The sequence below is a fragment of the Panicum virgatum genome, chromosome 4N (genome assembly GCF_016808335.1).
Source record: "Panicum virgatum strain AP13 chromosome 4N, P.virgatum_v5, whole genome shotgun sequence".
Taxonomy (NCBI): Eukaryota; Viridiplantae; Streptophyta; class Magnoliopsida; order Poales; family Poaceae; genus Panicum; species Panicum virgatum.
This window is the reverse complement of record NC_053148.1, coordinates 8693478-8720746: the sequence shown is the minus strand read 5'-3', so window position 1 is coordinate 8720746 and position 27269 is coordinate 8693478. Positions and strand designations below refer to the sequence as shown.

General features: G+C 51.1%; 1 protein-coding gene across 1 annotated transcript; it reads right to left on the bottom strand.

Moving 5' to 3' along the window:
• LOC120669913 (pantothenate kinase 1-like) lies at positions 1–23481 on the bottom strand. The gene is made up of 17 exons (XM_039949812.1): positions 23045–23481; positions 22801–22941; positions 22369–22403; positions 21590–21706; positions 21251–21370; positions 21072–21166; positions 20902–20995; positions 19951–20082; positions 14089–14201; positions 13767–13890; positions 13329–13445; positions 13124–13218; positions 12968–13061; positions 10709–10834; positions 10517–10629; positions 613–802; positions 1–498 (listed from the first exon to the last, which is right to left on the bottom strand). The coding sequence occupies exons 1-17, from the start codon at positions 23199–23201 to the stop codon at positions 358–360; spliced, it is 2004 nt and encodes a 667-aa protein (XP_039805746.1). The 5' UTR covers positions 23202–23481; the 3' UTR covers positions 1–357.
• Between the last annotated feature and the right edge of the window lie 3788 nt (positions 23482–27269).

Genomic DNA, 27269 nt, shown 5'->3' with positions numbered 1-27269 from the left:
TATTCCACCTGAAACTGAATGTTTTATTCCAACGGAAATTGGAAAATATATACCATTCTGATAATACCAGATAATTACTGGTTTTGATAACTACTTATACAACATTTACACACAGGAACAAGGCTACATCAATGGAGCAAATACAGAGGCTCTTGTAAAGAATAAGAATAATAATAATACAACACAGGCTCACTAGATGAGCAAGGCTAATTGACATTTCTTTTTTTGCCAGACTTTGGTCTTCCTATACGACTTACATTTTGGAACCATTCCCTAAACTGTTATAGGTTACAACAAACTGAGGCTGGCGGCCATTCCCTAAATTGTTATAGGTTACAACAAACTGAGGCTGGCGTTTTATTGGTTCACAAGGTTTGCACCTTGCAGCTTAGCTCTCAATTCAGCGTTCTCCCTCTGTAATCGCTCAACCTCAGCCTTAAGCGCAGCGTTGTTATTCCGTAAGCTTTCAATTTCCTCTTCAAGCGTATTATTTTCTCCCTGAAAAAAGACAGGCCAGAAGAAAAATGCCATAGTAAGAGAACTTGTTAGGTTGGTATTGCAAATTCTATTATAATTTAGCTAGGTTGCTTCTTGCTGATGTATGTCTCTTACATTCTCCTGTTGTTCAGTGACGGGTAAAGATGGGAATTGACCAGTGTATGGTGCACCAAGCAAGACCTCCCTAATGACTTCATGCGCCGCCAAGCTATCAATTCCCATGTTTTCGTAACTCCAAAATGCACCCAGTGTTCCCAAAAACCCTTCATGACATAGAAATGTGGTCTGGACTTCACCTTTTGACCTGGAAGCAAAGAACAAAGAGGTAAGGACTAGACTAAGTGGACATGTAGCAAACATAGTCATGGTGCCAGAGAGCAAATTTCAGGAAGTACAATAATATTCGTCACATCCCCCTAGGAATGAAAATGGTCAGAATTTTTTTAGGGGGGACTATGGCGAGTGAACTGCCAGCCTGAACAATATATTATATGGAGTGGCAAAAGTACACCAACAACTGCTAGCGCAGCACGACACAAGAGAAAACGGTCAGAAATGACTGGAAGCAATATCGTTTATACGGAAATGATTCCTGGTCAAGCACAAGTTTTCATATTTGTGAAGATTTAGTGGCGACTTCGATACGATGTTGATAAAAATTGGGAAAAATCCACTTTACACCCTCCAACTATCACAAAAGTCTAATTTTTGAAAATAGCGAGGGTCGAGGGTCATCTAACTATTGAAACCAGGCAGACTTGACCCCTCAAGTGGTTTCAAAGTTGGTTTTCCATTTTATGGGAATTTTGAAATTCTAGTCTAAAGTAAAAAATATATAAATAATTCGTTTTAAATAAGAAAAATACGTAACTAATACCAAATTTTTTCTAAAAACGTCACCTACATATAGGTACTCTACATGTCAGTTGTTTGGAACTAATTTATTCCTTCGTAGTGTTTTTTCTGCTCGTACTCACATCTATTATTTATGAATAAATCAGATGTTATGGTCGGCCAAGTCTACCAGAGAAGGCGCCGCGACGTTCATGGCTGATGTTGGGCGCGCGCTGGGCCTGCTCTCGTTTCGGTTCCTAGATCCTAGAAAGTGTTTTTGGGTTGTTAAACTTTAAAGTTTGTTAGGATATTTTGTATAAGAACCCTATCGCAAGTAATGAGGAAGGTAGCCAGAGATAAGAGTTTATCTCTCTCGCTCCCTGGCGTTCCACGCTCGCTCGCTCTTCTCCCGTCGCGCCGCCGGCCAGCAGGACGGCGTCGCGAGCTCGTTCCTAGCGAGAACCCTCGCCACGCCCTCCTCCCACTCATTCATACTTCCTCCGTAGCACACACAACACTCTGGTATCAGGAATGTCGGACCCTGTTCCTGGTGTTTCCGCCGCGCCCTCCATGTCCACCGCACCGTCCACCTCCGCAGCGCAGTCCACCGCCATTTCCACTGAGCCCACTCCTTCGACTACGGCCGCGGAGCCGAGCGCCCTCGACACCTTGACGACGGCCATATACGGGCCCCAGCGCCAGATGGGTTCCTTCGCGACACGCCTGTCGTCCATGGAGGGCCGCGGCTCCCCATCTGCTGTGGGGTCCTCGTTCGTGCCTCAGTCCTCACCGTTCGGGATGCCCGGCTACAGCGCGCCGCCACAGCCGCCAGTGTCGTCCACAGCGTCCACCATCGTGCATACCGCCGCCGCCACTCAGCCACTACCCATCCACTAGATCAATTTTCCCCACTCGCCGTCGCCGATCCCGAACCTGAACGGGCCGCCGTCCTCGCTCCCGCCCTCGGCGCCGACGTTCGAAGCCCTGGACGCCACCGATGATCTGGAGGTGCCGCGCTTCCACAAGCTCACATTCCCGACGTTCGACGGCAAGACCAACCCCTTGGGATGGCTAAACAAATGTGAGCAATTCTTCCGCGGGTAGCAAACCCGTGAGAACACCAAGGTCTGGCTCGCCTCGTTCCATCTGACGGAGGGCGCCCAGCAGTGGTACGACATGCTCGAACGCGACGCGGGAGGTGTCCACAACATTCCGTGGCCGACCTTTCGCGCTCTCTGCCAGCAGCGCTTTGGGCCGGCCCTGGGCACGAACCACCTCTCCGACCTGGCGCGCCTTCCGTTCCCGGGGACCGTCAACGGCTTCATCGACGCGTTCCAGCAGCGTTTGGCGCACGCCGGCTTCCTCACCCAGGAACAGCAAGTGCAGCTCTTCTCCGGGGCCTTCCCGACCATATCAGGGTCGACGTCGAGCTGCAGATGCCGCAAGACCTCCAGCGCACCATGTGTCTGGCGCGCGCCTACGAGCGCCGTGCCGCGACAACGATCACCACTCTAGCGGCTCGCCCTCCGCGCGTTCCGGCCCGTCACCAGCAGCAGCCCGCGGGCGCGACTCCGGGGGCCCTTCCAGCACCCACCGCGGCTTCGGCGGCCTTGCCGCCACCACCACCTCGGTCGTTCCGTCGCCTCACACTGACAGAGATGGCGAACCGCCGGCGTCAGGGTCTGTGCTATAACAGCGACGAGCAGTACGCGCGTGGCCACAAGTGTCAGCATCTCTTCTACCTCGAGGTCTCAAACTTCGACGACGACGACTCGCCTCCTCAGGACTCCACCCAACCTTCGACGGACGAGCCTCTGATCTCGTTGCACGCCATTGCCGGTATCCGCACCGCGGACACGATGCGCGTGCGTGTTTCGGTGGGTAACCATGTGATGATGGCGCTGCTGCACTCCGGCTCGACACATAACTTCATCAGTCCCGCAGCGGCCTCTCGGGTGGGACTCTGTTTCGGCGACAGTGACGGCATGTCCGTCATCGTGGCTAATGGCGACCACGTTCTGTGCGCCGGCCTGGCCCGCGACATCGACATCCGGATCGTCGACGAGCACTTCTCCATCGACTGCTACACCATCCCGTTGGACTGCTACGACATGGTCCTGGGCGTTCACTGGCTGCGTACCTGGGACCCATCCTATGGGACTTTGATTACCTTTGCTTGGCGTTCTGGTGCCATGGCCGGCGTGTCCTCTGGCACGGCATCGACTCCGCATGGCCGCCCACCTCTTCCACGGGTCGTCTACACGGTGTCCGCGCCGCCGAGCCGGACCTCTTGGCCCTGCTGCTGAACGACTACAGCGACATCTTCGACAAGCCGACCAGCCTGCCGTCACCGCGCCACTGCGATCACCGGATCCACCTCGTGCCTGGCACCCCCCCGGTGTCAGTTCGGCCATACCGGTACCCTCAACTCCAGAAGGATGAGTTGGAGAAGCAGTGCGCCACCATGCTGGCGCAGGGGATCGTCCGGCCTAGCTCCTCTTCGTTCTCAGCTCCGGTCCTCCTCGTCAAGAAGCAGGACGGCTCTTGGCGCTTCTGCGTCGATTATAGAGCCCTCAACGACCGTACTATCAAGGACAAATTCCCGATTCCGGTCGTAGAGGAGCTCATTGATGAACTCCATGGTGCTCGCTTCTTCACGAAGTTAGATCTACGCGCGAGCTATCACCAAGTGCGCGTTCATCTGGCCGACATCGAGAAGGCGGCATTCCGGACACACCAATGCCATTTTGAGTTCCTGGTCATGCCATTCGGCTTGTCCAATGCCCCGGCGACGTTCCAGCGCCTCATGAACGCCGTGCTTCACCCCTTTCTCCGGAGGTGCGTCCTAGTCTTTTTCGACGACATTCTAATATATAGTCGTTCCTGGAGTGAGCATATCCAACACCTCCGCGCTGTCTTCGACACTCTGCGGGCGCACCATCTCAAAGTGAAGCGCTCCAAGTGTGCCTTTGCTACGTCTTCGGTGGCCTATCTTGGCCACGTGATCTCCGCTGATGTCGTCGCCATGGACGGCGACAAGGTAGCTGCGGTGACCGCCTGGCCACAACCGTGCTCCGTGCGTTCCCTTCGCGGTTTCCTCGGCTTGGCCGGGTACTACCGGTGCTTCATCAAACACTTCGGCAACCTGGCAGCTCCACTGACGCAGCTCCTCAAGAAAGAAGCGTTCCTCTGGTCTAAGGCTGCCACGACCGCGTTTGAGGCCCTCAAGCGCGCTCTGACCACGGCGCCGGTGCTGCACATGCCGGACTTCGACAAGCCGTTCATGGTGAACTGTGACGCGTCCGGGACGGGGTTCGGCGCAGTGCTCCATCAAGGCGCGGGACCTCTGGAGTTTTACAGCAAGCCGTTCGCGCCTCGACATCTCAAGATCGCGGCCTACGAGCGCGAACTGATCGGCCTCGTTCAAGCAGTCCGCCACTGAAGGCCCTACTTGTGGGGCCGGCCTTTCGTCGTGCGCACCGACCACTACGCCCTCAAGTTCATGCTCGACCAGCGCTTGTCCACGGTGCCTCAACACCAGTGGATTAGCAAGCTCTTCGGCCTCGACTTCTCTGTCGAGTACCGGCCGGGGCGCCTCAATACGGTGGCCGATGCCCTGTCCAGAATGGAGGCCGATCATCCCTAGCTGGTGGCTCTCTCCGGGCCGACGTTCAGCTTCTTTACCGGCCTCCGCGCTGAATTGTAGGACGACGCCGACCTGCGCCGCATCCGTGACACCATCACCGCGACGCGCGGGGCTCCATGGCGCGTCGAGGATGGCCTCATCCTCTGCGGCACCCGGGTCTTCATCCCGGCGACGTCGACGGCGCTCCCCACCGTGCTCCAACTCTCCCACACCACCGCCCACGAGGGTGTCCAGAAGACCCTGCATCGACTTCACGCGCACTTCATCGTCGACGGCGACCAGCGTCTTGTCCGTGACTACGTCCGCGCCTGCGCCATATGTCAGCGCAACAAAACGGAGTCTTTGCACCCGGCGGGCCTCCTTCAACCGCTCGACGTCCCGGCGCAGGTCTGGTCGGACATCTCCATCGATTTCGTCGAGGGCCTCCCCAAGGTACATGGCAAAAGCGTCATACTCACCGTCGTGGATCGCCTATCCAAGTATGCCCACTTCATCCCCTTGGGCCACCCATACAAGGCTGCCTCGGTGGCGCAGGCTTTCTTCTCGGAGGTGGTGCGCCTCCATGGCTTTCCGTCCTCGATCGTCAGTGATCGCGACCCTATGTTCACTGGCCATGTCTGGCGCGACTTGTTCAAGTGCGCGGGAGTTCAGCTGCGGATGACTACAGGTTTTCATCCTCAGACGGATGGCCAATCGGAGGCTGTGAACAAGAACATCGCCATGTACCTGCGCTGCATCACCGGCGACCGCCCCCGCGCCTAGCTCGACTGGCTGCCGTGGGCCGAGTACTGCTACAACACGGCTTTCCACTTAGCCCTGCGCACAACTCCGTTCCAGGTCGTCTACGACAGGCCTCCACCAGCGCTCCTTCAGTACACAGCCTCCACCAGCGCTCCTTCAGTACACGGGCGGTGGACACGCTGCTCCAGGACCGCGACGCTTTCATAGCCGATGTCCGGGAACGTCTCCAGTAAGCATAGAACTATGCCAAGCGCTACTATGACGCTCATCATCGCGACCTGATCTTCGACGCCGGGGATTGGGTGTGGCTCCGGCTGCTCCACCGCCCGGCTCAGTCGCTGCTTCCAGGGCGCCGCAGCAAGCTGAGTCCACGCTACGCCGGTCCGTACTAGGTGCAAGAACACGTGGGCGACGTTGCCTACCGCCTTCGTCTTCCGGAGGGCGCCGCGCATTCACGACATCTTCCATGTGGGCGTCCTCAAGCCATTCCATGGGACGCCGCCTTCGTCTACTCCGGCTCTTCCGCCCATGCAGCATGGGCGTCCCCTCCAGGCTCCGCAGAAGGTGCTCCGTTCCCAGCTACGCCGCGGCGCGTGGTACATTCTCGTTTAGTGGACAGGTCTTCCGTCGGCTGAAGCTACTTGGGAGCCTGTGGACGCGTTCCGTGAGGCGCACCCTACGTTCCAGCTCGAGGACGAGCTGTTTGTCGACGGAGGGAGAGATGTTATGGTCGGCCAAGTCTACTAGAGAAGGCGCCGCGACGTTCGTGGCTGATGTTGGGCGCGCGCTGGGCCTACTCTCGTTTCGGTTCCTAGATCCTAGGAAGTGTTTTTGGGTTGTTAATCTTTAAAGTTTGTTAGGATATTTTGTATAAGAACCCTATCGCAAGTAATGAGGAAGGTAGCCAGAGATAGAGTTTATCTCTCGCTCCCTGGCGTTCCACGCTCGCTCGCTCTTCTCCCGTCGCGCCGCCGGCCAGCAGGACGGCGTCGCGAGCTCGTTCCCGGCGAGAACCCTCACCACGCCCTCCTCCCACTCATTCATACTTCCTCCGTAGCACACACAACATCAGATCCAAATAACTCAAAATAGAACAAGAACGGATATATTACATTTTTAGAAAAATTAGTTCAAGTTTCATATTTTTCTTATTTAAAATAAATTAGTTTTGAACTTTTTAGATCGAGCTAGAATTTTCAATTTTCGAAAAAAATGGAAAACCATCTTTGAAACCACTCAAAAGGACCGTATCAGTCTGGTTATGATAGTTGGATGGCCTTTTGGTATCTGGTTTTGTAACTCATGGTTCAAAACTAGATTATCATGCTAGTTGGAAGTTGGAAATTGAAGTTTTCCAAAAAAAAAATTAGAAAATTCTATTTTTATAGTAAAAAATGTGTTTTTCATCCCTTAAATATTGCAAAAGCGTGATATTCATCCCTTATGTTTCACTTAGTGCAAATTACTCCCTCAACTAGCTAAACAGTGCTCTAATAATCCGCACCTCAACGTAACAACAGTTTAGGACATACAATCATCTAACTAACCATATCTTATCCATGTGTGCTAAGTGGAAAACATAAATATCAATAATGTTTTTAGGAAAATCTCTAAATTTGCTATCCTATAAAATTCAAGCTTCATGACAAATCATGCATAATTCACTCAAGGGTGGACCCATGATTCGAAGCGTGGGTATTCAAAATTTCATATGAATTTTTTTTCTAGACAGCCAAAAATACGACTGCCGCATTGTCACATGCATGGCTAGCAATTAACGAATCATTAATCAACAATCACAAGTTGACATGTTTTGCACTTTTGCTATAACCTGGAAAGGAGAGGTTGGAGAGTTGGAGAAGCTGAGAGACGAGAGACTACAGAGATTTGGAACTGACTATACCGGTGGCGACGCAGCGCCATGTGGGGCCGCGGCCGCGGCCACAAGCCGCCCCCGCCGCCGCCGGTGTGCGTTTTGCGTTATGCCTATCGCAGCCCTAGTTATTAGGATCGGACCGGACCGGCAGTCCGACCTATAAAAGACCGAACCAAAGAGTATACCGGTTTGGTTCATCTAAAAGACCGCTCGTGCAATTGAACCGCTTAAAACCGGTTGAACCAACCGGTTTTTTGTGAAATCGGTGAAACGGCCGGTTCCTTGTGAACCGTTCCGGTCCGTGCAGATAGCGTGCGCGGAGGTTGCTGCAGCCTACAGCGTTCCGTGTGGAGAGGTGGAGTGCATGGCTGCCACCCATGGGCCCGCTGGGTTGCTGGCCTGCTGCTTTGGATTTCGAACTTGCACGTGGTGTCCTGCTCAAGGGTCGATTGACTTTTAAATTTCACAATTTAGTAACTTTTCAAATGAACCCTAAATGAGATAAACAACATATCTATTTTGATTGTTTTAACAAGCTCTTTACAGTATCGCATTCCATTCTAGCATTCAAGATTGTTTTGCAATGATGAATATTAAGATTATTATACTATAATCATTTTTGCACCAATTTGTAAGTGCTCATATAATATATAATATGTTTCCATACACATTGTTTTTTGTATATCTCGTAATCAAAACTAGAGCACCAATATTAGTGAGAAGCTGGCTATATAATTGTGTTTTTTATCATCTTATTTGTATATCTGATCAGTTATATATATATATTGTTAATTATATGTTATATATTATTTTATTGCACCTTAAAGTATTTCTGAGCGGTCCAATACTATCGAACCAACGGTTCAACCGGTTCGATGCCCGGTCCGGTCCTAATAACTATGATCGCAGCCCCTAGGATCATTGTTTGTTTCTATCAAGCTCAAGCATGTTCTGTGCGAGGAGCTGAGCAGAGCATGTGCAGCTAGCTGGGGACTGTCTCCTTGCTTAGTGCGCGTTCGACCCTGGACAGCCCTGTGGACTGCACAGCGCGGCGGCAGCACCCCTGTGGCCTGTGTGGCTGCGCGCCTGCACGGCATGGGGGCGCCACGCGGCAAGTGGCCGGAGCTTGCCCGGCTAGCCCCTGTAGCCCTCGCGAGTCGGGAGCGCGGAAGCGTGGCACCGGCCTCCGCGCGTGGGCCACGGGTCCTGGGGCGATGAGTGCAGGCGGCCGGTGAGGGAGACGGGGATGGTAGGACGGGCATGTTACGGTAGGCGGCGGGGGGAATCGGCAGGGAGGGGGCATCGCCGCATGCCCCATCGAGATGCTGGGAGGCCCTTGATGATAAATTTTGGGCCGTGTGGGCCGGCAGTGGGGGAGGGGAGCTGAGCTGCCAAGGTTTCATGGGTCAAAAGAGGGACTGTGACTCTAGGAGTATGTTTTGTTTTGTCATTTTCGTTTTTCTGAATCATATACGTAGAATGCATTATATATACAAAATTTTTAATAAAAAATAATGGGTATTCAACTGAATACCCTTGAATTCAATGGGGCCCGCCCCTGAATTCACTGTGGGAGCGGTCTTCCATCTTGCACGACCGAAGAAGGCTACGCCCTCTTATGGTGTGCATGGGAAAGATGACTGGCATTAGCATGATGAAGATGATGAATAGCACGACCTGAGTGACTCTCGTCCTCTTTCTTCCAACGCCATCATGGTCGGTGTCGACAAGCTAGCAAGGGTTAGGTATGGGTAACAAAGGGAAAGCAGAATTTTTCTATGGGAAAATAAACAAAACCGATTCACACCAGACTGCTATAGAGATCAGTTCGACTCAGCATGACAATGATCAATCATATGATTACATGGTCCAAACCACTCTTAGATGGCAAGATTATTGTTAAGACGAGATGGGGATGATTAGTGCATTGATTTAGTTAGTTAATGGGTTTATTTGCACTAATTGAAATATAAAGGATGAATGTCACACTTTTTTAATATTTAAGGGATGAAAAACACACTTTTTCCATTACAATAAGCGATTTTCTTTTGATGGCGTCTCATTACAATCGCTGACATGATGACTAGCCTCGCTTGGTGGTGGTCACCTTGGTGCAACAACAGTAGCCCGCTTGTGTTGGGGACATGTGGGTGGCGGGGGATCTCAAGCGAGGGCCATGCTTGACTTTATGCTAATGCTGACAACGGTGACACCATATGGGCGTGTACCTCCTTGGAGGCATCATTGTGTAACCCCCCATCCAACAGTGTTCTATGGTTGAAAAACCTTACATTGGCGTCATCGTCAAACATTGTTCCCTCCTTGGAGGCTCTGCAAAGATCCCGCACCCTTTGTTTATTTTTTGCTGCGGTAGCAGAGTCTGCGGTGGTGCGTTGGTTGGCGACTATTGGTTTTGTTTCGGTTGTTGTCATTGTCGTTGTGGTGATTGGTGGCTACCCACAAGGGTCGGTGACAGCTTGGCATGAGGCGGTCCATGTAGACCGGCATGGAGGCAAGTTAGGCAACTACTCATATATGCCTCTAACTAGCTCTTCTTCGGCTGAGATAGCCAGGTGAAGGCTTGTCCTTGCGGTCTTTGTCGTGGTGGCGCAACAACCGAACAACGGTAGCACCAGGTTCTTCATTGGAGTTGTGATGTGTTTTGAGGTCTCCAACTAGCCTTGCTTGTTGTTGTGTGGCCGTTTTTTACGTGTGGAGGTGGCATTGTTGTGTGTTGTAATTGTGATCTTTTATATATATATTTCACCTTCTCTAATAATACGTAGACAAGCGGCCGACTTCTCTTTTAAAAAAAAGACAAAAAATGCTTGTAAACGATCACCTTTATGGAAACAAGCCCTGGTAAAGGGGATTTTTCATCTCCACTTTCATTCCTACTATATCATAATTAAAATTCTTACCAATATTTTAGGGAACGAGAAATCTTGTCCATAGTCTTTTCATGACCACATACGTAAGCACCTCTGAAGAAAATTCGCTTTAGGCCTGAAAGATTAGCCACAAAGTAGGCTATCTAGAAGAGAGGAAAAAAAATAAGGTCAAGATAACTAATGGATGATAACTACTAACCACATATCTAGAGAGAAGAATACCTGTCCAATGTTGTAAGTGAAAGAATTCAATAGAGCAGCAGCAAGATCCTCTATTTTGTAATCTGATAGTTTGCTTGAGTTCACTTTTCCAAAGCTAGCTGCAGTAGTGGATGCTGGAAGACCAATCTGAAAAAGAGAAACAAGAATTAATGGACACACTGATAATTATTCATTACAATTTGTCACATTAGGTTAACAACTCAAAAGTATTGCAACACCAATTCTGCATACATATAATATATTTTGAACATATATATAAGGATAGTTGAATATTACACATAATGGTTCAAGAATTCAAAGCTAATGTGCTTGAGTTTTATTGCTTCCATGATATGTGCACCAAATACCTAAAATCTCATAAAGGAAGCATTTATTAAACAACCATCTGTTAAATAATGACAGTGGTATATCCCCCTGGCAAATGCAGATCCTTCTTATGGACAGTTGCTCACAAGAAATGCAGGACAGCTGACAGACTAGCAAGAAAGGGATTGGATCACCCGGCAGCCTGTCCTCTATGTGACCAAACTGAAGAAACAATTGATCATTTGCTGATGTCTTGTGTTTTCAGCCAGCAAGTTTGGTTTTCTGTCCTACAGGGCCTCAGCTTGCAAGCAATTGCACCACAAGCTGCGGACCTATCCTTGAGGACTGGTGGGCTGCTGCAAGTAACAGGGTTGCTGGTCAAGAACAGAAAGGGCTTAATTCCATCATCATCCAAGGAGCCTGGTCCATTTGGAATCATCGTAATCGCTGTGTGTTTGATGGAATCACTCCTAGCCTGCCTTGTGTTATTGTAACCATCAAAGAGGAGATGCATCAGTGGGCTGTGGCTGGGGCTTGAGGAATTTCTCACCTCCTCGCCCTAGCAGCTCCAGCCACTTAGGCCCTGTTTGGCCGGGCTCCACGAGCGGCTCCGAAACCGCCTGCTCCAGAGCCCTGCCAAACGGGTGCTTCGCTCTCGGCTCCAGCTTCAGAACCCCGGAAAACGCGCTCTCTGGAGCACTTTGGGGGAGGCGGAGCCGAAAAACGTGGCTCTGTCCGGATCCATGGAGCTTCTCCATGTCGCCTACCCCCTTTGCCCCCCGCGCGCAGCACCTCCTCGCGCCATCTTGTGGCGGCGGTGCAGGGGCCGGTGGGAGCTCGTGGTGGCGGCCGGCGGTCGGAGGTGCGGGCGGCAGGAGGAGGTGGCGTGGGCAGAGCCGTGGGTGCAGGGGCTGCGGGAGCTTGCGGCGGCGGCCGGCGGGAGGAGGCACGGACAGCAGGAGGCATGAGGGGAGGAGGGGCGGAGCCGGAAGGAGACAGCGACGATGGGGAGGTGGGGCGAATGGCTAAGGAGGAGAGGAGAAAAAAAAGAAAAGTGAGAGAAAAAGAAAAGGAGAGGAGATAAGGAAGAAAAAGGAAAGGAAAAAAGAAGAAAAAAGGTAAAATAAAAATATAGGAAGGGCAATTTCAATATTTTACAACAGGTGAAGCCGTTTTGCCAATAGGTGAAGCCGTTTTGCCAAATATTTTTCAAAACGACTCCAACTCCATTAGACAGCCTGTTCGGCTGAATGTAATTGGCTGGGCTGGGCCGGTTTTGGCTGCTCCAGCCGAACGGCTGGCCACGCCCAGCCACTCGCCGCTGCTCAATCCAGCGCTGACTCTTCACTCGCCGTCCGCTCCCGCTGCAGCTGGTTGGCTGTTTTGGCTGCTCCAGCCCCTGCTCCAGCCCAGCCAAACACGTCCATCCGAACAGGCCGAGAAAAGCCGCTCCACCAGAGGAGCCGGAGCCCTGCCAAATAGGCCCTTAAAAGGTTCTAGTCATGTGATTGGGTCTAGCTTTGTTCCTTTTTTGTAAGAAGTTTTTATGTATAAGGGTGGGTTGCAGGCCCTTAACTCTAACACTCTGGGGTTCTTTTCCCTTTTTTTCTTCTTAATATATTGATGCGCATCACTCCTACACGTTCAAGAAAAAAAAAAGTATATGTACATAAATGCGAATAGGAAGCCTCTGATATTTATTGTGCCCTGATGGATGGAAAGTGTTGTAGTTCAACTAAGATGATTGTTTCATGCACTTTCTCCAATGTGCTATTTTCGTATGTATTTTTACTATTTTCTTTTCCAGCTACAGAACAGAATAGTCTACTTCCAAGGTCATCATTCAGCAGAGGCAGTGTGATTTTCGTTTTTAAAAAAAATCTTAGAACCAATAACTAGAAGATAGTTGTTGCACATAAACGTGTTCTTTTTTAAGAGGGTATAGATAAGTACCTTTGGGTAACCTTGTTCACCATATATGTCTCCAACAGTCAAATCAACGGACAAATTATTGCCCCTCTGGCTCAACTCCAAGAATTCTTCATAACTAAAAGGAAAAGATTAATTATATAACCAAAAGAAAATCTCATACCAGTAATTGGATGGTACCTTGAACAGCCAGTCAAGAGCCTGGCAAGACCAAGAATAGTACCGCCACCTAGATGGGATCCTATAATTCTTTCAAACTTCCCCTTACCAATTACCTGTTCATAAAATCATGTTGCTGTGAACAATTTTTTTTTTTAAATTGTTGCTGGCAACAGCTGACTTGTGAAGAATATGATTACTGGAAAGAGAAGCAGTTTCAGTGTACCTCTATCATGCTGACACCTGATCCGATATTAACAAGAAGGTAAGGAAATATATTGCCATCGTTCTCTTCATCTGATGATGTTCCATCAACAGGTGCTGCTGACTCGTGATGAGGCTCCTGTATCAATTAAAAGGCAGAGCAGCGAAAATACCACATTTAGCTTGGCAAATATAAATCCTTGTATGTAGAACCTACATTGAACATGCTTCTCTAATCACTAGTCACCTAGGTTACATACTGAAAAGGTTGACAAAAAACATATAGATCAGACTGGTCAAGGTCAGCCTTGAAATCATGGTTTACCTAAGCAAGCATGCCACTTGTAATGCTGGTTACTGGATAAAAGCACTTTCCTTATACATAAAGCAAGAGACTAAAACTTCATGTGAATAGGGCAACAATGATAAAGATGCATGGGATATTCTTGTTGAAATTCACCTTCTCCTTTGATTCCTCAAGGGTATGATTTTCACCACTCAGATCTCCATAACTCATCAGGGCACCAAGCGCTCCCAAATACCCCTCATGTCTCAAGAATACTGCTTGCATTTGGCTCTGTGACCTGATCCATGCATATGTTTAGATTCTTGCCAGCCTAGAGTAACAGAAATCCTACCTATAGTAGTTCTGAACGTAGAATTTTCATAATGATAAAGCTAGAGAATTCAGAGTCAGACACTGAAATATAGCATATAGTTTCCCCCTTTTTTCTTATAGCAAATTTATGTACAGAGTAATTAATTGCATACGAAATGCTTACCAGAAATCAATTGCAAAAGAAATGTTTTCCATTGTGCTTTTATGTCCACGTATATATGATCCACCAAAGAAGACCCTTCGGAGGCCCAGGAGTGATGCAACAAGGAAAGCAATCTGAAGGACACATACCGTGGGTTGAAAACAACAATAAATATAACAGAAATAGATGAAAACCAAGATTGAGCAGTCTCTGACAGTGCTCCTATCTTATTGGAGCTCCCGTCCCTCTCTTGAGACGAGTGAGGACTTAAGTTCATTAGAAAGCACACACAGGGACCACCACCCCCCTCCCCCCCGGCAGCCACAACTAGCCACCTGCTACGTTGAGGCTGGAGCGAAACTCCGAGAAAGTTGAGGAGGGGAGACCCTTGGTGAAGATGTCGGCAAACTGGGAGGTGGTCGGGACATAGAGGACCCGAACATCGCCGATAGCAACCCGGTCGCGAACGAAGTGCAAGTCGATCTCCACCTGTTTCGTCCGCTAATGCTGAACGGGGTTGGTGGAGAGATACACGTTGTCGCAGTAGACGAGCGTGCTCTTGGCGAACGGGCTATGGAGCTCCGCCAAGACCTGTCGAAGCCAGGACGCCTCCGCCACGCCGTTAGCGACAGCACGGTACTCCGCCTCGGCACTAGAGCGGGAGACAACCGGCTGCCGCTTGGACGACCAGGAGACAAGGTTGCCGCCCAGAAAGACGGCATAGCCGGAAGTGGAGCGGCGAGTGTCCGGACAGCCAGCCCAGTCAGCGTCGGTGTAGACAACCAGCTCAGCAGAGGGAGATCGGTGAAGAACCAGGCCGAAGTCAACAGTGCCACGGACGTAGCGGAATAGACGCTTCAGCGCAGCAAGATGTGACTCCCGGGAATCATGCATATGAAGGCAGACCTGCTGAACGGCATATGTGAGGTCCGGCCTGGTGAAAGTGAGGTACTGCAAGGCTCCAGCAAGACTCCGGTAGGCAGTAGGATCAGCCACGGGATCACCCAGAGCAGCAGACAGCTTCGCCTGAGTGTCGACAGGAGTGGAGTATGGCTTGCAATCAGTCATCCCAGCCCGCTCCAGAATATCAAGTGCATACTGCCACTGGTGAAGGAGAAGGCCAGAAGAACGTGGCTTAACAGTAACACCCAAGAAGTGATGGAGCTGACCAAGATCCTTCATAGCAAATTCCTGCTGCAGAGAGGAGATGATGCGCTGAAGCAACTGCTGACTGGAGGCTGTGAGCACAATGTCATCAACATAGAGCAGCAGGTAAGCAGTCTCATCCCCACGGTGGTCGATGAATAGAGAAGTGTCAGACTTGGCCTCGGTGAACCCAATGTCAGCAAGAACGTGGCGAACCGAGAATACCAAGCCCGAGGAGCCTACTTCAGACCATAGAGAGACTTGTTGAGCCGGCAGACCATGTTCGGACGACTGGAGTCTACAAATCCCGCTGGCTGAATACAGTAGACTGTCTCGGACAAAGTGCCATGGAGAAACGCATTCTTCACATCCAGCTGGTGCACAGGCTAAGAGCGAGAGAGAGAGCGAGTGCGAGGACCGTGTGCACGGTAGCAGGCTTCACCACTGGACTGAAGGTCTCATCATAGTCCACACCAGGCTGCTGGGTGAAACCCCGGAGAACCCAACAAGCCTTGTAGCGATCCAGTGTACCATCAGCCCGACGCTTATGCGTCCAGATCCACTTGTCAGTGACCACATTGCAACCAGACGGACGTGGTACGAGGTCCCACGTCTGGTTGGCAAGAAGAGTCATGTACTCCTCTTCCATTGCGCGACGCCAGTGAGGACCCACCAGGGCGTCGCGAACAGAGGAGGGTACTGGAGAGATCCGCGGCTCGCCCTCGGTGGTGGAGAGATCCGCGGCTCGCCCTCGGTGGCGGAGAGAGTCGCGGGCCGAGAGGCCATCCGCCGAGTCACAATGGGATGAATATGACCAGGGTCCCGATGGATGACCGGGGGGGTACACCACCGGCTTGAAACGAGAGCGATGCGGTGGAGGCGGCGGTGGCGACGGCGCCGGTGTATGTGGCGGCGGCGATGGCTCCGGAGTAGGCGACGCAGGAGCCTCCGTAGCCGGAGTCGGCGCCGGTGCCGACACCGAACGACGCCGGTACACCTGCACCGGCTGAGCGTAGCGCGCAGGCGCAGGAGGAGACAGCGGGGCCGCACGTGGCGCAGCAGGAGACACCGAGGCCGCGCGTGGCGCAACAGAAGGCATCGGGGCCGTGCGTGGCGCGACAGAAGGCACTGGTGCCCCGCGAGGCGCAGCAGAGATCACCGGAGGCGGTGCCAGTGTACCAGGAAAACCTACAGGAAGAGGACAGACAGACAAAGGTGGCTGAACCACCGGGTCAAGCGAAAACAGGGACTCCAACTCGGGGTCAGGGGAAGATGTAGAGAAGGTAGAGTAGGGGAAATCCGACTCGTCAAACACAACGTGTCGGGAGATGAGGACCCGACGAGAGATGAGGTCAAAGTATCGGTACCCCTTGTGGTCAGGGGAGTAACCAAGAAACACACAACGAGTCGAACGGGGTGCCAGCTTGTGAGGAGCAGTGGCGGAGATGTTAGGATAACAAGCACACCCGAAGACACGAAGGTGATCGTAGCGAGGAGGGGTACCAAAAAGAGCGTGGTGTGGAGTGGGAGCAGGGGAAGCCATGGACAGAAGGCGGTTGAGCAAGTAGGTGGCAGTGTGGAGACTCTCAGCCCAGAAGTGGGGAGGCAGAGAGGCTTGGATCAGAAGGGTGCGCATGACGTCGTTCGACGTGCGAATCATCCGCTCAGCCTTGCCGTTCTGGGGAGGTATACGGACAGACATGCGCCGCTGAACACCCCGAGAGAGGAAGAAAGAACAGGAGGTGGTGTTGTCGAACTCACACCCGTTGTCACACTGGACGGCCTTGATGGTGAGGCCGAACTGAGTGGACGCCCAGGCAAAGAAGTGGAGGAGGGTGGGAAAGGTCTCAGACTTGGCGCGCAAAGAAAAAGTCCAAGAGTAAAGAAAGAAATCATCAACCACCATCAGATAGTATTTATAACCAGAAATGCTGGGTACAGGAAAAGTCCACAGATCACAGTGAACAAGATCAAATGCATGCGTCGCGTGCGAAGAAGAAGAAAAAAAAACTCTAGCATGACGACCAAGCTGGCACGCATGACAGAGGTGCTCAGCAGGAGCCCTAGTACAAAGAACATCGGTACTACGACTAAGCTGAGCCAAAACGTCGCGGCCGGGGTGACCAAGCCGGCGGTGCCAGGTGGTGGAAGACGGCGTCGCGGCAAAGGCAGCAGACGAAGAAGTCGAATGCGCAGCAACGGAAGCAGGAAGACGAAGGGTGTAAAGAGGCCCCGAGCTGTCACATCAGAGGAGCGGACGCCGGAAAGTAGAATCCTTCACAGTAAGACCAGAGGAGTCAAATTCGATGAAACAAGAATTGTAAGCAGTAAACTGGCGAATGAAAAGAAAATTATAAATCATCTGAGGAGCAACAAGAACATTGGGAAGACGGAAAGAACCAGAAGCAGAACCCATGTCGGTGACAGGAAGATAAGACCCATCGCCAACCATGATGGAAGGACAAGAGGAGTGTGGGGATCGGAAAGAAGAGAGGATACCGGCATCTGGGGTGGTGTGGAAGGAGGCACCGGAGTCGGCGATCCACTCGGTGCTGACCGGCGGTGTCAGCCCCATGGTGCTGAAGGACTGCGCCAGCGCGGCCTGGTCCCACCCCCAGGCCAGGTCGGTGGCTGGCTGGGCTGAACGGGTGGAGTCCAGGATGGCGCGAACAGGAGAGCAGTACCGGTGAACATGGCCGCCGGCTGGAGCTGAGGGCGAGAGCCCCCCCCCCACCCTGGAACGGCCACATCGAGATGCGCCCTGACCATGGGTTGCTAAAGGATGGCCAGGGAGTACCTCCAGGGGCAGGGGCAGGAGCTGGGCCCCCACCAGAACCACCACCGGTACCAGCACCACCAGAAGCAGGGCCACTAGTACCACCACCACCACGTCCCCCCCCCCCCTCGACGACGTCCACGACGCCCCCCCTCCCCCCCGGTCTGCCCGGTGGGAGGAGCACCAAGGAGGGAGGTGGCTGGCGAGGCGGAGGAAGCCGGTGGAGCAGCCACGAGCGTGGTGGAGGAGGATGAGGACGAGCCGGTCGCGGGACCCCTTGTGATCTCCTCGAGAACGAGGTCGTCCCGGACCTGCAGGAAGGAGGAGAAGGGCCTCTGGCGGGTGATCCATGTCCGCAGGTGGTCATAGGTGGTGTTGAGACCCCGCAGGACATTGAGCACCAAGACCCGGTCGGGCACCGGGCACCCGAGGTCGTGAAGAGCATCATCCATGCCCTTCATCCTCCTGCAGAACTCACCAACGGAGAGGTCCCCCTGCTTGAAGGTGCGGAAGGACGCGTCGAGCTGAAGAGCGCGGAACTCGGCGTTACCGAGAAACTGCCCCTCAAGCGCCAGCCAGGCCTGTCGCGCGGTGCCGCCGTGAGTCCTGACGACGTCCTGCGGATCTAGGGAGATGGTCCCAAAGATCCAGGACATGGCGACGCTGTCGAAGCGCAGCCACACCACATCCCACGCCTCGACCGACATGTCGAAGAGGACGTGGTCGTCGAGGGCGTAGCGGCGGAGGGCGAGGACCTGATCCCGCCAGCGCCCGTAGGAGGACGTAGAGTCGAGGAGGACGGAGACCAGGGCCTTGATGTTCTGGACGCCGGCAGCCTGGAGGTGAAGCTGGGCGACCATGGGATCGGTCGGGTCGAGCCGGGGTCCAGAACCCGAGGACGGAGCCTGGTGGGAAGAAGAGGCGGCGTGCTCGGCGAAGGGGACGACGGGCTGCTGGCCGGAGGAGAGGAGGATGTAGTGCTCTGCCTCGGCGACCCGGCGAGCAAGAGCGTCGGCCGCGGAGCGCTCGCGCTCCCAGGCGATGGCAGCCGCACTAACCCGCTCCTGAGCCACCGCAGCCTCGGACTTGGCGACGAGGGGCGCCGTTCCGCGGAAGGTAGTGGCGGCCACGCCCCCCGCGCCAGCGCCCATGGTGGCTGCGGCGGCGGCCACGCCCCTCGCGCCCAGACCGGCTGCACCGAGAGGAGGGGCTGCGAGGGCGGGCAGAGCAGCGGCGGGCGGATCCGGCGGCGGGCAAAGGCGGCGGCAGCGGCGGATCCGCGTCGGCCACACCGAGAAGAGGAGCTGCGGGGGCGGGCAGAGGCGGCGGCGGCGGCGGATCTGCACCGGCGGCGTCGGCCAGGGCGACGACGGGCCGCCAAGGGCCGGTGCGCCCGCGGCAGCCGCAAGGGCGACGACGGGCCGCCAAGGGCCGCGCGTGCCTGCAGGGGTAGGGGCAGGGGCGCCTGCAGCAGCCGCAGCAGCAGGAGAGGAGAGGGGGCGCCGGCGGTCGGCCGGCCATGGAGGCGGCGGCGGCGGCAGCAGGTGAGAGGGAGAGAGAGAGAGAGAGGCTAAACCTAGGCTGATACCATACTAGAGAATAATCTCCATTATATTCCTCCAAACCCTAGAATGGTGGGTAATATAGTAGCTGTACATGGACCTCTAGATGGGCCTAACATGTATACACCAACAGTTTCACCCAGTAGAAATAAGGCAGCAAAGTTGCATTCCCTCCACTTAGCTTTAGAAAGAGGGGTTCTCATACCATATTTTTCTTCAAAACAAGTGAATAACTAGATTGTTTCCTTCAATAAAAGAAATCTTGGGTGTCACAGATGCAAATAGCTAATGAAGTAGCTGGCAGAATTTGTTCCTTTTTGCTCAATATTTTCATTTGAGAGTAAGAAGTTTAATTTCATAAGAAGCACTGAAGCAGACAGGTAAAAAAGAGGAACTTGCCTGTGCAATGTTGTAGGTAAAGGCGCTCAATAATGTGGATGCAAGATCTTCAGGCTTATAATCTGTCAGCCTTTTTTTGGAAGTAATAACTTTCCCAAAGCTAGAAGCAAGAGTTGATGTTGCAAGTCCTTGCTGGCACAAGTAAGAAATGAATCAATCAACCATCCATGAGGACTGATGCACAACGATGATAAGAAAAAGGATAGATAAGTTTAAACACAACAAAAGACCTCTTGTGGAATAAAAGATGATGACAGGCATTTCAAAGCAACTAGGAAAGAAATATGCTAGAAACAGTCTTCCCTCAAACTGGAGTTCTTTTGATTCTGATTAGAGAACCATTACATATCATTAGGGGAACTCATTTCGACTTAAGAAAACTCCTAATAACATTAACAAAAGTCCCACCTCTAGGTTTACAGAAACTCAAGATAAAACTCCTAATAACGTTAACAAAAGTCCGCTTAATACATGAGATATCCCAAATATTAACACATGAACCGTGATATATTAGTTCTCGAAGATACACATCCATGCAAATGCACAGGCCAACCAATCTAGTCATCAGAAACATAGACGTATGTATGCCACCAATCATATGTTAAGCAGTTATGGTGTCACATGGATTCAGCAATGCTAGACAAGTGAGTCTATCTAAGGAAAGTATATCTGTTCTCTACTTCTGTAGGTTGTTATGGAATCCTATGTAAGATTTGTCAAAAAAAATCCTAAGTAATGATGCCTTCGATATTCACCCAGCAAAAACAGGAAAGGGAAATAAGTACGAAGAACCTCATTCCTACATAATAGAGCAGTAGTGGTCCCACCAAAAGGTAAATCAGAAGAAATAAACATGCATATCAGAAATTAAAAACAAATCGTGACAGCGTCATAGAAGAGAAATGATAGGTTCCATAATCAGAACACAACAACAAAAGGGTGAAGACAAACCTTCTGGCAGACAAGCTCTCCACATATATCCTTGACAATTAGATCGAGAACAAAGTTATCCCCTTTCTGGCTTAATTGCAAGAATTCGTCATAACTAAGAGAATTGTAACAAGTTAGTAGGGGAAACAGTAAACAAGTCATTGCATGATGCAGAAAAAGGTTGATATTACCTCTTACAGCCTGTTAAAAGTTTCGCTAAACCAAACATGGTACCACCACCAATGTGCGTCCCAGTTACCCTTTCAAACTTCCTATTTCCAGTAACCTACAATATGCTTATTAACATATTGTCATATGAGTTACGTTGCAATGCGCTTCCAAAAAAAGTATCTCTGTGAAGAATTACAACCTTCAGTATGCTAACTCCTGAGCCAATGTTGACAAGTAGGTAAGGAAATAAGTTGTTTAGAGAAACATCTACTGGATTCCTCTGTCCATTCATGTGTGTGAAGGCTGCACCAGGGATATTCTGCAAAATTCATAAGTTAAAGGAAAAACGTGTTATGCATCAAAATAAATAATGTATGGCTAATGAGCTGACTACGTAATTTGCTCAAGACTGTGATGGAGCCACATTAAATAGTAAGTGAGTAAAAGTTAAAAATAAAACTTAACTATAAGGAGACGCACAAGAATATCTGTCAGTAAAATAAGAAATAACAAATGCAGCTAATGAGTTAAGGCTGACCTGCAACAAAAAGTTTGCTCCAGAAACAACACTATCCATTTCATCAAGCTTGTCCAAACAAACACCAAGTTTCTCCCGAAAATCATCAGCAAATTTATATGCTCCACCACCTGAAGCCTGTGCATGGTATCTATTATATAATTTTTTTGATTCTTTGGAAAATAAAGCACAAAAGTATGTCATCCAACAATCTTCTGTTCTCATGTCATGCAGCAATCATCTGTTCTGAATGATCGATACTTATAACAGCAGACATCAGATTTTGACAAGGATAGTTCCAATAACTATATGTACATATAAGATGTCATACTAGACAGCCAGGTAAAAACTCTGTTTTCAAAGCTCAAGGAAAAGTTATACTCTTTTTCGCAGAGTACGATATACCAAAATATTATTTCTGTAACTCTATAGGAATTACCAGTGTCAGTAACAGTGAACAACTATTCAAGAATAACTTGCAATCAAATATAAATAAGAGTATAAAATATACTTAGACCATGTTGATATTTACATGCCATTCAAGAAGGAATAATGATTTCAGCCAGCTTTAACAGCAGCATCTCCAGTGGCATAATGAACACAACAGAAGCGAATGGAAACATTAAAGTTAACAGGGAATTTTGGTGATAGTTTGTTCTGTGTACGGATAGAGGTAACCATTTTTCCCAGAATGACCTTGCGAACAAATACAATAGTTGCTAACTGCCAAAACGGGCTTCCTTTGTATTAATATCTTTATCATTTTGGCTACAAATACATTAGCACAGAGAAAAAATTACCTTCAGCGGCACATTTTCTTTGCCTGACCTTGTCCCTGACATTCAAAAATTACAATTTAATACACAATAAAAAAAGCACCTCACGACATAATCAAACAGCTAGGCTGAATTTAACATGTGCTAAGAAAAAAACTGTGCTCCGGATCTGTACAGGATATTACTGCAATCTATCCGAAAATCCAGAGTAGTCGCCAATTTAGATGCCACTTCTCAAAAAGGGAAACAAAAGTAGATACGCTGAGAGTTCGTCATACACTACAATGGAAATTTCTAAATGCGGCAAGGAATATCCTAACTCCTGACCAGCTAGTGACCGTCATCAAGCCTCTATGCTGTCCTATACTCAATTCTCCCAACCAACAAGCTACCGAATTATCCAGTGCCCTCATACTGAGACTGTCGCGATCTCAAAATCCAAGCATGGGCGCCTACCGTTGCAGCCGAGGAGCCCCTTGGCCCGGATGAAGTCGAAGCACTCGTGGAGCCGTCGCCTCTCGAACTTGGCGAACCGCAGCTCCGCGCCGTCGCCGCCTCCCTCGCAGCTGGCCGTGTACACCAGCTTGATCAGAGTCCCTGCGACCACAAGGAGCCCGCCCGCCGCACCCATCAGCACCCAGCGAAACTCAGAAGGACAGGAGAGCAGAACCTGGAGCCAGTGGAGCCCGGAGGAACGTACCGCCGAGGTCGAGGGCGACGAGCGGGACAGCGGCGGTGGGCTGGCGCGGGAGGAAGATGGGCGGGTTGCGAGCCTCGAGGTCCCCGCGGATCTCGGCGCCCGTGAGGTCGACGGCGCGGCCGCCGCGGCAGTCCATCGCCTCGCCCATGCCTGCCATCGCCAGGCCGCCGTCACAGATCGCCGCGCGGGTCCCGGGATCGCGGCGCCCGCATTCGCCCCCTCGTGTTGACCGCGGCCGCCGCCGCCTCGGTTTGATCGACTCCCGCGGCTGCTGACCTGCTCTGTGCTGTCGGCGGTTGGGACTCTGACTCTCCCTCGCTGCTGGCTGTCTCGGTCGCGTCGCGTCGCGTGGTGGCGTGGCGCGGGCGGAGTCGTGCGCAGGCAGTGGCGGGTACAAGTGTGCACGCGCGATCTCTATCTCTCGCCCGCGCCGCGCGGCGGCAGTGGTGGCGCGGCCTGGTGGGGGGAGTGGGGGCGGGTTGGAATTATTTGGGTGGGCCGGTGGGGTTTGGTGAGGGACTGGAGGGTGGTGGTGAACTTTTTTTAAAAAACTGGGTGGTGGTGAACTGGTGACGAACTGACGATGACGATGGGTTCACCTGATCGGAGGCCAGGAACAGAACGGAAGGGGGGAATAAAAAACTGGGCACGTGCAGCGCAGTCCGGGTTGCGTGCGCCTGGTTCCCGTATCCGGCGGCGCCCGCTCCAGGCTGGGCCGGCCTCGCGCCGTCGCCAGGGCCGGCTCATAGTTTTCAAGGCACTAGAGCGAGGCAGACACTATGGGCTCTTTATAACCTCCACAATGATGTGGTGGTGTTTGTTTCCAACAATTTTTTTAGCCTCTAAAGAAATCTTACCATTTTGAAGTATCAAATAAAATTTGTTTATAAATTTTTTGGCATATGGGTGTTAATTCGCTAGATTAATCTAATGAGCCGAATTAATCCATGATTTGCTACAGTAATACTATATTAATTATCTGCTACTTATGGATTACTATACATCATTAGATTTGTATCGCAGTTTAGCCCTAGAGTTCTCCAATTAATTTTGTAATTAGACTTCATTTAATACTTTTAAATAATAAGATTTTTTTTTGATGTGACATGGTCTAAAGTTTAGCCCATAAAACCAAACAACTCCGTAGTGATACTTTTTTTTCCTGAAATGAGTGAATAGGTATCAACCTCCCAGAGCTACGGTGTACGGATGAATGGTCATCAAAACTATCAAATATGCTTGGAATTCACATCAAATAAAATAGCATTGCTTTTAATTTTCTCTTCCCAGACCTGAGACAAGTTTTGAGCGGCAGTTGGTGAGGAGAACCGACAAGGACAATAAAACATTTTTTAATGGAATTGGCACATGAGCAAGTTCTTTCCCCACTCCATATTTTCTTGGCATAGCTTGAAATAAGTATCGCCTTCCACTGTGTGCATAGTAATGCCCCAATCCTGCTCTCTCCTTTCTTAGTATCACTTAAGTCCCATATCATGGAGGGTTTTAGGCCAAATATGTTTTATTTAAGACGCTAATTAAAAGAAAGATAGAAATTCTAATAATATATCTAATACATACGGAAGTCCGGAAAACCTGCATGATTGGCTACGTGCCGCCTGCTCGTATACTCTGAATTAGACCAATTACTATCTATTAGATACAAAATCTTGGGGCCCCCAACTCCATGGGCCCCGGGCTGTTGCCCCGGCTGCCCACCCCTCTAAGCCAGGCCTGGCCGTCGCTGTGTTGTGCTAGTGCTAGTCTGCTTAACGACCCGACCAGGGGGGGGGTCCTGGGGTTTCTTCTTAAGATGTCCACTAGCTATAGCTAGTCATGATTCGTAACTAACAGGTCAGGTACTGTTGGGGATCATCATCTCGGATGCCGGAGGTTGCCTAAAACCACAGGGCGGGAGCCGAAGGGACCGAAGGTCACCGAAGGCCAGGAGGTTACCCTTTTGGCCGAAGGTCAAAAGATTCGCCCGAAGGTTTCCGGAAGAAGCCGAAGGTTGCTGAGTTCCCGAAGGTGATTCTGTCGCCCGAAGGTCACCGGAAACTACCGAAGGTCTAGAGAAGCGCATGAAGGTCAACTGCTGATCTAAAGGTTACTGTAGACCTTCGGGGTAGCATCCCGATCACGAATCGGATAGGATATATAATTTGTACACTCCGACCTGTATGAAATGACCTACGACCCAGAATATTCCGGGCAGGTAGGGGTATCATAGTCATTATGTAACAAGGGTTAGGGGTATAAATATCCCCAACCAATCTGTACTAGACATGTGCATTTACGAGGGCGAAACTCCGCCACTTTACTCTGTGTCAACCTTAGAACCCAACAAGGGCGCCCACCGTGTTCCCAGCTCGGAAACCAACCCCCGATGGCACCACACAAGAGGAAACCCACAGACCCTCCCGTGGATGACAACCAAAATGATTCCCGAACCTCCCAGGAACACCTCTCCACACAACCCCCATCACAAGACAACCAACCACCTAATGGAACACCCGAAGTTACAGAACCTTCGGGGTCCAACCAAGATGAGCTCACTTTCGTGAGCCTCCAGCTCCAGGCCTTGGAGAAGCAAAAAGATATTCTCGCCAAGCAGCTAGCCACACAGTAGAACGCACTGAACCGAGCAAACCAACTGGTCGAAGCCAAGCGCAAAGTAGCAGCCATGCAAGCAGAAATTGACAGAATGCAGCAAGAATGTGCAAGTGCTCGGACCAATCACGAACAGCAACCTCCGATGGGCCCCCCATCAAAACGAGATCCATAACATCTGAACCATCCATACCCTCCAAGATCACTACGTCCCACCTTCGGCTGGAACATATGACCCCAGCTCGCCACTCTCTGCAGCCTTGCAGCACACACCATGGCCACTGGGCTACAAACCAACACAGCTCCCCAGATACAACGGCTCCGAGGACCCACTCAATTCATCATGGCCTACGAAGCTACCATAGCTTTGGCCGGCGGCGACGGCCCTATCATGGCAAAATCCTTTATCATGGCCTGTGAAGGTACAGTAGCTAACTGGTACTCTCACCAGCCCTCGGGCTCCATCACAAGCTGGCCTCAGCTAAAGGCGAGGCTCAGGCAGGACTTCCAAGGCTTCAGGCGACTCGACCCAAACACCATAGAGAACCTCCAATGTCTCCAAGGAGACAAAGAACCTCTCTATGATTACTTTCGAAGGTTCGTCCAGAAAGAGACTCTGATTCCAAACTTCCCAGAAAAATATGCGATCGCCAAGTGTATCGCCGGCCTACTACCCGGACAGCTAGCCTCGCATCTGTCTAGGAAGCCACCCAGAACACTCAGTGACCTATATGCAGAAGCAAAAAAATACGCCAGGTCAAATGCAGATCACAGACGGAGAGTCGAACAACGAAGGATAATGAGGCAGGCCGAAAAGCACAACTGGAATTACCAAAACAAAAACCCACAGTTCGTGTTCCCTGTGGAACCTTCGCAAGAAAACAGTCCTGAACAAGATCAGGACCCATTCATGACTCCCCCAAATAAGTCTCCCGAAAGTCAACACAACAACCAAGGTCGCAATCACTCAAGGCATAAGGGTTGAGGCCGCGGGCGCGGTCGCGGAAACGGTCGCAGACCTTCGCACAGACCGAAAAAGTTTTTTTTGCCATTTCCATGGCAACGAGTCGGATCATACAACCAATCTCTACCCCTAGAAAAAGATAACACTAGAGCGAATGGAAGAAGAGAAAAAGACAAAACTGGTCAGCCACACTACGTGGTCAGGACCTTCGGCGCCACCTTTCCCGCCAGCACCTAAACTATACAATCCAACCTTCCAACCCACACCCGCCTTCACCTACAACCAATACCCAAACAACTGGCCCCCTCAGCCACCAGCTTACCCCCAAACCACTCTCACTACCCCCACCTCCGAGTCAACAGCAGGCTCAGGAAGAACTACCTCCGCCTCCTCCAGGCCCACCCCCAAAGCAAGAGCCACAAAGCTCCCAAACCTCACAAACATCTGCACTGCCATCCTTCGGCGTGATCATGCCCATATCCGGAGGCTCCACCCTCGAATTCCAAAACAAGAGGCAGCACAGAGATTACTTCAGACAAGTCAACAACATCCTAGTTGATGGCCCGGCAAAGAAAACACCTTGGTCTCACATGCCGATAACCTTCTCAGAGGTGGACATGAGCCTCAACAGCTACCCGCACACTGATGCAA